The 12246-nt window shown below is 37.0% G+C and overlaps 1 protein-coding gene across 2 annotated transcripts in view; it reads left to right on the forward strand.

Annotated features, from left to right (window-relative positions):
- ITGA3 (integrin subunit alpha 3) overlaps positions 1-12246 on the forward strand; it is a 131864-nt gene that overhangs the window by 50148 nt on the left and 69470 nt on the right. For both annotated transcript variants that reach the window (XM_089674508.1, XM_089674507.1), the window contains exons 4-5: positions 9661-9916; positions 11619-11717. In XM_089674508.1, the coding sequence (XP_089530634.1) occupies positions 9661-9916; positions 11619-11717 (355 nt within the window). The remainder of the gene's footprint in view (positions 1-9660; positions 9917-11618; positions 11718-12246) is intronic.

The following is a 12246-nucleotide window of genomic DNA, read 5'->3' on the forward strand; positions in this document are numbered from 1 at the left end:
CACATCTAAGGACTGGTAAACTGAAGTATATTACATTTCCGTTTTTTGGTTTCGATATGCTGTAGGGTTTTTCGATGGATGTGGGTGTGTTATTTTAGACATATCACGTAGCTGTCCCTGGTTATTTTTAGAATTCCTCTTTCAAGAACAACCTCACCTCGGGTCTGCTGTAAAAAAAAAAAGAACACTAAAAAATAATAAATATAATAATATATAATGTATAAATAATATAGATAATATATAATGTATAAATAATATAGATAATAATATATAAATAATATAATAATATATAATGTATAAATAATATAGATAATATATATAATGTATAAATAATATAGATAATATATAATGTATAAATATAGATAATAATATATAATGTATAAATAATATACATAATGTATAAATATAAATAATATATAATGTATAAATAATATAGATAATATATAATGTATAAATAATATAGATAATGTATAAATATAGATAATAATATATAATGTATAAATAATATAGATAATATATAATGTATAAATAATATAGATAATGTATAAACATAGATAATAATATATAATGTATAAATAATATATATTGTATAAATAATGTAGATAATATATAAATATAGATAATAATATATAAATAATATAGATAATATATAATGTATAAATAATATAGAAAATATATAATGTATAAATATAGATAATAATATATAATGTATAAATAATATATATTGTATAAATAATGTAGATAATATATAAATATAGATAATAATATATAAATAATATAGATAATATATAATGTATAAATAATATAGATAATATATAATGTATAAATGTAGATAATAATATATAATGTATAAATAATATACATAATGTATAAATATAAATAATATATAATGTATAAATAATATAGATAATCTATAATGTATAAATAATATAGATAATGTATAAATATAGATAATAATATATAATGTATAAATAATATAGATAATATATAATGTATAAATAATATAATAATATATCATGTATAAATAATATGGAAAATATATAATGTATAAATATAGATAATAATATATAATGTATAAATAATATATATTGTATAAATAATGTAGATAATATATAAATATAGATAATAATATATAAATAATATAGATAATATATAATGTATAAATAATATAGAAAATATATAATGTATAAATATAGATAATAATATATAATGTATAAATAATATATATAAAAATATAATACCCAGTTGTTATATTGCTGCTTATCATAAGAAGGACTTTTTTTTCCTGTATCTTGCGGTAATTGTGTTTCAGATGATCACAGAGAGTAGTATTGTCCTTTTCGATCGATGTGTCATTTTCCTTCGCCAATGCCAAGTACGGTGAAGCTTCCTGTATCCTGAAGTGCTCCTGCTCTGCATTCACAGCTGCCCCTGCTGTCATCTTCCTCCCCTGTCTGCCGCATCAGGATATTGGAAAACGCCTGACATCTGCAATGCATCATAATTGTCATTGCCGGTTAATACTGAAAGGGCCCCTGATGTGATTAGCCGAGATCAGTGTCAGAGGAAACATGTGCGGGGAAGAGGATAATGGGGGGTGCAGAGCATGCCGGGATGGAAAACAGGGGATCCGCTCACTATAAGGCCAGTCATAAGTTGGACTCATACATTGGAAAACACACTCTTAGGCTGGCCATACACTATACAATTTTCTGTCCAATTTCTGCCCAATTTCCTTTAGATTTACCTTCAACTGTGTCGTGCAAGGGCCCGCCTAATTGGATACAATTGAAAGTGTTGTTAGGGTTCGACCTCGTATTAGATGTTTTTTGGTGAATCTAAAGCAAAATTCTCAAGAAAATTGAAGAATGTATGGCCAGTCTAAGGCCGGCCATACATGGGTTGAAAAATGAACTGATTTTTCGTCCGAAAATCGGACCTAAGAATAATCGGCCGATTTTCGCTCTGTTAGTGGGTCAATGGCACCGGCCGATTTTCGTGGTTCGAATAGCACCGGACGATTTTTGCCAATCCAAAACCAGATAATCCATATCAAATGATGAGATATATCAGCTCCTTAAGTTACGTGTAAATTCGCCATCATATTTAGGCTTTGCCTTGCTCTTCCCACCTCTCAAGCATACCAATTGACACTTTAATATCGTGGTTACTTCACTGGACTATAGAGAGTTTTCGGAGGTGTGAGAGGATGGGATCAAGGCTCAGCTACACAAAAACAAATCAGATTTGAATATGACTTCAGCTGCCCAGATAATTACTAAGGTCGGTTATACATGGGTCGAAATTCGACCGACTTTTCATCCCTAAGAATAATCGGATGATTTTCGCTCTGTTAGTGGGTCAATGGCACCGGACGATTTTTGTGGTTCCTTCCCTTTTCGGTGATCGGGCATGTTGGAAAATTCGTGAAAATTTACCAATCTTCGACCCAATGATGGTCAAATCGTATGATCGTTTTTCCGAAAAGAATATGCGCGTGAGCCGTGACCTGGAAGGAACAGAAATTCCGCCTGTTATACGGGGTGAACTTTATGACTCGGTCGGCCGATTTTCGAAATCATTGATGGCACCATTGGATTACCGAGCGAACGACGTTTTCAATTTTCAGTCGAAATAATGTTCGGAATTCGACCCATGTACAGTGGGGCAAAAAAGTATTTAGTCAGCCACCAATTGTGCAAGTTCTCCCACTTAAAAAGACGAGAGAGGCCGGTAATTGGCATCATAGGTAGACCTCAACTATGAGAGACAAAATGATAAAACAAATCCAGACAATCACATTGGCTGATTTTGGAAAGAATTTATTTGCAAATTATGGTGGAAAATAAGTATTTGGTCACCTACAAACAAGCAAGATTTCTGGCTCTCACAGACCTGTACCTTCTTCTTTAAGAGGCTCCTCTGTCCTGCACTCATTACCTGTATCAATGGCACCTGTTTGAACTTGTTATCAGTATAAAAGACACCTGTCCATAACCTCAAACAGTCACACTCCAAACTCCACTATGGTGAAGACCAAAGAGCTGTCGAAGGACACCAGAAACAAAATTGTAGACCTGCACCAGGCTGGGAAGACTGAATCTGCAATAGGCAAGCAGCTTGGTGTGAACAAATCAACTGTGGGAGCAATAATTAGAAAATGGAAGACATACAAGACCACTGATAATCTCCCTCGATCTGGGGCTCCACGCAAGATCTCACCCCGCGGGGTCAAAATGATCACAAGAACGGTGAGCAAAAATCCCAGGACCACACGGGGGGACCTAGTGAATGACCTGCAGAGAGCTGGGACCAACGTAACAAAGGCTACCATCAGTAACACACTACGCCGCCAGGGACTCAGATCCTGCAGTGCCAGACGTGTCCCCCTGCTTAAGCCAGTACATGTCCGGGCCCGTCTGAAGTTTGCTAGAGAGCATTTGGATGATCCAGAAGAGGATTGGGAGAATGTCATATGGTCAGATGAAACCAAAATAGAACTGTTTGGTAGAAACACAACTCGTCGTGTTTGGAGGAGAGAGAATGCTGAGTTGCATCCAAAGAACACCATACCTACTGTGAAGCATGGGGGTGGCAACATCATGCTTTGGGGCTGTTTCTCCGCAAAGGGACCAGGACGACTGATCCATGTACAGGACAGAATGAATGGGGCCATGTATCGTGAGATTTTGAGTGCAAACCTCCCTCCATCAGCAAGGGCATTGAAGATGAAACATGGCTGGGTCTTCCAACATGACAATGATCCCAAACATACCGCCCGGGCAACGAAGGAGTGGCTTCATAAGAAGCATTTTAAGGTCCTGGAGTGGCCTAGCCAGTCTCCAGATCTCAACCCCATAGAAAACCTTTGGAGGGAGTTGAAAGTCCGTGTTGCCCAGCGACAGCCCCAAAACATCACTGCTCTAGAGGAGATCTGCATGGAGGAATGGGCCAACATACCAGCAACAGTGTGTGCCAACCTTGTGAAGACTTACAGGAAACGTCTGACCTCTGTCATTGCCAACAAAGGATATATAACAAAGTATTGAGATGAACTTTTGATATTGACCAAATACTTATTTTCCACCATCATTTGCAAATAAATTCTTTCCAAATCAGCCAATGTGATTGTCTGGATTTTTTTTCTCATTTTGTCTCTCATAGTTGAGGTCTACCTATGATGCCAATTACAGGCCTCTCTCATCTTTTTAATTGGGAGAACTTGCACAATTGGTGGAGGACTAAATACTTTTTTGCCCCACTGTATGGCCTGCATAAGAGTAACAGTTATGCAGATTTGTCCCGGTTGATGATGACCATACAACAGATTTGTCCCGGTTGATGATGACCATACAACAGATTTGTCCAGGTTGATGATGACCATACAACAGATTTGTCCAGGTTGATGATGACCATAAAACAGATTTGTCCAGGTTGATGATGACCATACAACAGATTTGTCCAGGTTGATGATGACCATACAACAGTTGATGACAAAAATAGCGGCTCCTGAATAAAAGGATGTATAGGGTAACATCTGAATGCAGCCAAGCTCTTGGGGGCTTCATGATAATGATTCTCCACAGCAACCAATGAGATGCTTCCTTCAACACTCCTATGTTGCATTAGAATTATGTCATTATGTCTAATGATAGAGGTGAATGAAGGATAAAAAGCTTTGATCAGCAACAAGCAAAAAAAAAAAAGTCTATAAAGAAGATTTTGTAGATATTGTTTTTGGGATAATTGGCATTTCTGCGTTCTCTCCTTTGCATTTCTGCACAGTCATGGAAATAGCTGGCAACACACTCTGCAATTAACAAAATGTGAATTCAGGGATTTGTCTTCGCTTTTAATTTGTAAAATAGACTTTTGATTAATGGCGTTACACTGGCAGAATGCGAAAAAATATTGGCATACGGGGCAGGAGTGAGGCATTCTGGGATATTGGAATGTTACAGTACTAAAGAATTCAAAATGTACCATAGCAAATAATATTGCAGTCTCCTGAATTCTGGACAAACAGCTAAACATGCAATTCAGTTCGTATACACTTGTCAGAGGGTTTGAGATCTCTGAGATTTTTTTTTTACAGTCCTGCCAGACAGTGCAGTCAGGTTGGTGACAGTATCTTTCACTACTGCAGTTATCCCATATGGAAGAAAAATATATTTGAAATATATTTTAAAAATATTCTTCCCAAATATATTGACATATATCTGAAATGCTACAATTTTGACCATATTCAATATATTTAAAAACATTTATATATATATGTGTATGAGTGTATATACACCGTGTTCCAAATTATTATGCAAATGATATTTTTCCCATTTACCTAAATAATTGATGTAAATAACAGTCAGCATAATTCTCATGTTATCAACTATTAAGAGCACAATTCACATTTTATTGAACAAACCTCCTAATGATAACAGGATTTTTGTTAAACATAAAACACTTCCAATGCACTGTTCCAAATTATTCCGCACAGTAAGTTTCAAAACACTTTATAGGTTGTAAAGAACTGAAAATTGTCCTTTGTTGTGTTTCCAGCATATTTACTGAAATCAAAAGCTATTTCAATCAAACTTTTAACAACATTTTAACTTTTTAAACATTTTAACAGGTCACGTTACATTGTAACATAGGACCCCTTATTTGATAGCAGCTTCACAAGTCTTGCATCCATTGAACTTGTGAGTTTTTGGACAGTTTCAGCTTGAATTTGTTTGCAAGATGTCAGAATAGCCTCCCAGAGCTGCTGTTTGGATGTAAACTGCCTCCCACCCTCATAGATCTTTTGCTTGAGGATGCTCCAAAGGTTCTCAATAGGATTGCGGTCAGGGGAGGATGGAGGCCACACCATGACTTTCTCTCCTTTTATCCCCATAGCAGCCATTGATGCAGAGGTATTCTTTGCAGCATGAGATGGTGAATTGTCATGCATGAAGATGATTTTATTACGGAAAGCATAGTTCTTCCTTCTGTACCAGGGAAGAAAGTGGTCAGTCATAAACTCCACATACCTTGCAGAGGTCATCTTTACACCTTCGGGGACCCTAAAGGGGCCAACCAGCTCTGTTCCCACGATTCCAGCACAAAACATGACTCCACCACTGCCTTGCTGACGTCGCAGCCTTGTTGGAACAGGGTGGCTGTCCACCAACCATCCACTACTCCATCCATCTGGACCATCCAGGGTTGCACGGCACTCAGTGAACAGGACTGTTTGAAAATTAGTCTTCATGTATTTTTCTACCCAATGCAGCCGTTTCTGCTTGTGAGCATTGGTTAGTGGTGGCCGAATAGAAGGTTTATGCACAGTTGCAAGACTCTGGAGGACTCTACACCTTGATGTCCGTGGGACTCCAGAGGCACCAGCAGCTTCAAATATCTGTTTGCTGCTATGTAATGGTATTTTAGCAGCTGCTCTCTTGATCCGATGCATGGATCTGGCAGAAATCTTCCTCAATGTGCCTTTATCTGCACCAACCCGTCTGTGCTCTGAATCAGCCACAAATCTCTTAATAGTGCGATGATCACGCTTAGGTTTTTGTGAAATATCGAATGTTTTCATACCTCGTCCACGGCATTGAACTATTTCACTCTTTTCGGCAGCAGAGAGATCCTTTTTCTTCCCCATATTGCTTGAAAATGGTGCTCTGCTTAATAATGTGGAACACCCTCCTTTAGTAGTTTTTCCTTAACCACTTGCCTACCAGGCACTTATACCCCCTTATTTACCAGGCCAATTTTTAGCTTTCAGCGCTGCCGCACTTTGATTGACAATTGCGCGGTCATGCAACATTGTACCCATATGAAATTTTGATCATTTTTTTCTCACAAATAGAGCTTTCTTTTGGTGGTATTTAATCGCCACTGGGCGCTTTACTTTTTGCGCTATAAATAAAAAATTGCCAAAAATTTGAAAAAAAAAAAAAGTTTCTTTGTTTCTATTATAAAATTTTTCAAACAGGTAATTTTTCTCCTTCGCTGATGTGCGTTGATGAGGCAGCACTGATGGGCACTGATAGGCGGCACTGATGGGCACTGATAGGAAGCACTAAAGGGCACTGATAGGCAGTACTAATGAGGTGGCACGGATAGGCGGCACTGATAGACAGCACTAATGAGGTGTCACAGATAGGCGGCACTAATATGCAGCACTGATAGGCGGCACTGATAGGTGACACTGATGATGGGTACTGATAGACGGCACTGACTGGCATCACTGCTGGGCACTGACTGGCACAACCGCTGGACACTGACTGGTGGCACTGACTGGCAACACTGCTGGGCTGCACTGGTGGGTGGCACTGGTGGGCAGCACTGGTGGGTGGCACTGGTGGGCACAGGTGGGTGGCACTGCTGGGCACAGGTAGGTGGCACTTCTGGGCACAGGTGTGTGAAATTGCAGAGTGGCACAGGTGGGTGCACTGCTGGGCACAGGTGGGTGCACTGCTGGGCACAGGTGGGTGATCTGCTGGGCACAGGTGGGCGGAGCTAGTGGGCGCACTGCAGGGCACAGGTGGGCGGAACTTGCGGGTGGCAATGCTGGGCACCGATCATCAGGGCACTGATCATCAGTGCCCTGATGATCGGTGCCGATCCCCGCTCTGACAACTGCCGGTTCTCGGCAGTACTTTCCTCATGATCTGACAGCGTGAGGAAAGTGCAGCCGAGAACCGACACTTGCATTTCCCTCTGATCAGCGTGTCATTGGACACCGCTGATCAGGTGGTAAAAGGCCGCTGTGATTGGCCTTTTACCACATCACGTGATCAGCTGTGTCCGTAGGACACAGCGATCACGGAGATCACCGGGTGCGCGCCCCCTGGGGCGCGCAGGAGAGCGCATTCTGGGGGGACGTCATATGACGTCCACTCAGAACTGGCCGGCCGCAGTGCAGCCGTCATTCGGCTATCTGCAGTCGGCAACAAGTTAAATTGGGCTCACCGGCCAATCTAATTATCACAGGTGTCCGATATTGTTTTCAGTGATCAAAAGAGCCCTGACACACAATGCCATCCATGAGTTACACTGAAAAACAAAATATTTAATCTTTGTGACACTTAAATAGAATTTGCATAATAATTTGGAACAGGGTGTGTATATATATATATATATATATATATAAAATTATGTTGTTATTATACAGGATTTATATAATACCAACAGTTTGCTCAGCGCTTTACAAAATAACGGGAGACAATACAGCAACAATACAGTGCAATACAAGTGGGATAGGAGGGCCCTGATCCTTGGAGCTTACAATCTAAGAGTATATATATATATATATATATATATATTGTAAAGTGCTCAGCAAACTGTTGGCTCTATATAAATTCTGTATAATAATAACAACATAATTTTATATATATATATACTCTTAGATTGTAAGCTCCAAGGATCAGGGCCCTCCTATCCCACTTGAATTGAACTGTATTGTTGCTGTATTGTCTCCTGTTATATTGTAAAGCGCTGAGCAAACTGTTGGTGCTATATAAATCCTGTATAATAATATATATATATATATACTGCATGTTGAAATGCGTTTTTATTACAAAATGTATGAAAAATATTTTTTAAAAATATATTCAAAAATATACTGTGTGTCTTTAAAAAGACAAATCTACATTTTCGGAATGCATTTACACGTATGTATAAAAATATATGTTAAAATGACTTTTTTATATGTTAAAAAAAAATCTGAACAATATATTTTTAAAAATATCTATTTTTTAAAACATATTCTTCAGATTTTTTTTTTAACATATGCAAAAGTCATTTTTAACATATATTTTTACATATATTTGTAAACGCATTCCGAAAATGTAGATTTGTATTTTGAAAGACATCCAGTATATTTGAAATGTATCTTTAAAAATATTTTTCATATATATTTTGTAACAAAAACACATTTCAACATGCAGTATATATATTGAATATGGCCAAAATTTTAGCATTTCAAATATATGGCAATATATTTGGGAAAAATAATTTTAAAATATATTTCAAATATATTTTTCTTGTGGGATAGAGCAGAACTCAAAGGAAAAATAATTAGAAAAAAAATACAGCTTTTGCTGCAATACTACAATACTCACTTTCCATCTGCAACTGTCACCAGCAGTACTCCCTTTCTGTCACTAGATGTTCTCAGACTTCCAGCAACATTCAACCTTCTTCCTCTGAGAACAGGCTGTCATGGACCCGCCCCCCAGTCTGTAAGCAGCACATTGATGGGGTTATCTCTCTGTCACTCTGGTCTATCCTCCTATCAGCATGTGAACTGAGTGTTGCTTCTTCCTCTCACGTTCTGAGCCCTGCTGTTCATAATTAACCCATACAGTTTGGTCATCCCATTACCTAGAGCCTGTGATTAGTTAGTGATGGAGGAGCAGCAGCAGACTGATAAGCTCTTCCAGTTTCTCATCTGCTCTTCCCCCCGGTTAGCATGCTCCTTGTGAGCACTTTTGCATACAGCATACGTGATTGGCTCCCAGTGTTGTTCCTCCATCTCCCAGTCTGATTGGATATTACAAGGGGTGCATTTCAAGTCAAATTCATGGTTGCATTAAAAATACTCTTGTTTCTATTTTTTCACATGAAGGTCATTGTGAAATATTAATGAAGGCATTTTTTTTCTTGTATCAGGTATGTGCCCATCGATATACATTAGTGCAGGTCATCATGGGCACTAGAGAAGAACATTACAGGATGATTGGCAAGTGCTACGTGCGGGGAAATGACCTGTTATACAACAGTCAGGATGAATGGCAGACCTACCACAATGAGATGTGCAATGTGAACACCGATCTGGACAAAACGGGCATGTGCCAGATGGGCATCAGCGGAGGGTTCATCGACGACATGTTATACTTTGGAGCTCCTGGGGCTTATACTTGGCAAGGTAAGGATGTCTGTGAAAACTGCCCGGAGCTGGTATGGGGGATACGATCAAACCCCATGTGGGTGAAACGCGTATGAGGAGCGTGGCTAGGTGGGGACTTGAAAAAAAACTGGATCTTAAGGAATGATGTCATTAGTTGTGTAAAAGAGGGAGCAGTCACATTTTAACCCCTTCCCTCCCTCCCGGTCATTCAGAAAAGGTTCTGAACACCTAGGGGAAGGAAAGGTCAGTGATCTTGTGACCACTGTGATTGGCTGTCGCAGTGGTCACATGATTGGGAACTAATTCCACTGGCTACCGATCATTAGTGGGAATTAGGAACTGTCTTTGACAGCTCGGTGTCTGTACTGGGAGCACGCGGTGATCATGCCCTCAGTGCAGAAACATCGGCCGCCGAGTCAGGAATATATGCAGCATGTGGGCATTAAAGACCACCCTTTTGCTGGCACATATGTGTTATGTGGGCGCTAAGAGGTTAAAATAATTTGCAGCATTTTATTTTATTTATTATTATATATATACAGTATTTTTATTTAATGTATTGTAGTTTATTATATGTTTTAATGTTTTAATTTAGTTTAATTTATTTATTATACCTATAGATATTATTATTATATATACTTTATTATATATATTTTATTTATAGATAGCTAGATAAAAATATATATACATTTTAGTTATTATATTATATATTATATTAAATATATTATACATTTTAATATATGTAATATAATATATTAATATATTATACAGGATATTGTAGTTATCTTAGAATATTTTGTTTTATTCTATTGAATATATTTTTTATTTATTATATTTATTCATTTTAGTCTATTTTTATTTATTATACTTATACTTTTTATTATATTTATTTACTAGTTATTGTATTATGTACTGTATTTATTTAAGTGCATTTTGTTATATTTAATATATATTTTCATTTTATTTATTTATTTTCGTTTAGTTTATTTTTTACTTAAAAAAAAATTATAACAAAAAGATATAAGAAGTATATTAACAGTCACGTTTATTGAAATCGTACAAAAGTATAAACATTGTTATAATAATATAAGACAGAGTATATTAGCAAAGTGATTGGATACCATGTGTCATTTCATTGTTTCATTTTCCCAGATAAAGAAAGATATATTTTTATTATATTTATTTATTAGTTATATTATGTACTGTATTTATTGAAGTGCATTTTGTTATATTTAATTTATATTTTTATTTATTTTAGTTTAGTTTTTTTACTTAATATACTTATTATATCTTTTTGTTATAATATTTTTTTTTAACAGTTGCATTTATTGAAATCGTACAAAAGTATAAACATTGTTATAATATTTAGTTTTATTTTTTAGTTGTATATTGTATTTATTTTATCATATTTTTTTATTTATGATATTTAATACTTTAATTTATTTAGCTTAGTTTATTTTCATTTATTATATTTATTATGTCTTTTTATTATATTTATTTATGTATTTATTTTAGTTCAGTTTATATTTTAAAGGGACTTTTTTAATATACAGAAGTGTAATTGCAATGTTTCATTTCCCCGGATAAAGACAGATGAAACTGAACAGTTATTAGCATCACGCGCACTCTTTTTATCAGCTTCATGTCCAATATATCCGTCTGATGTATTTAATTAGGAATTCCGAATACAGTAACTGGTTTTCCTCCTGCTGTCTTTTAGGCGCAGACTTCATTCTGCAGAGAGTGAAATCAGATTTCGGGATTGATGACACGGTGGATATCTCCTCTCCAAGGGGAGACTTGTATAACATCTACATGGGTACGTCATTATCGCACAGAGCGTCTGCTCTCCTTTTCTGTGTCACGCCGTCCGTCACCACGTATGGTGCACCTTATTTTGCTAAGTGCTTTGTGTTTTCTGTGCCTGAAGTCCTTTGCTGCACCCACTCCAATATACAGACGTGCGTAATTGATGGCTAAAGAAAAATCTGTCGACGTAGTTCCATAATAACCAATCAGATTACCCCATTCGCTTTATTAAAAAATGACCGCTGCAATTGTATTGGTTGTTATGAAGCATCTCGGACAGTTTTTGTTTCGGGCACACAAAAGTGACCCTATTACTTTTGATTGGGAGAATTAATGAGCATCAGACATTGGAAGGATTATTAACTACTTCCCGTCCGGCCCATGTATATAAACGGGAGAAGTGCAGGGTCGGGTGGCCGTTTATAAACGTCTCCCCGCTTCCCTGCTTGTGCGCGCTCCCTGGGAGCAGGCAATACCGCGATCCGGTGCCCACTGTGTCCTCCGGACACAGCAGAACACTGATCGTTGTACGGGACCTC

Source organism: Staurois parvus, unplaced genomic scaffold (assembly GCF_062004578.1).
Source record: "Staurois parvus isolate SC_StPar_1 unplaced genomic scaffold, SC_StPar_1.0 ptg000151l, whole genome shotgun sequence".
Lineage (NCBI taxonomy): Eukaryota > Metazoa > Chordata > Amphibia > Anura > Ranidae > Staurois > Staurois parvus.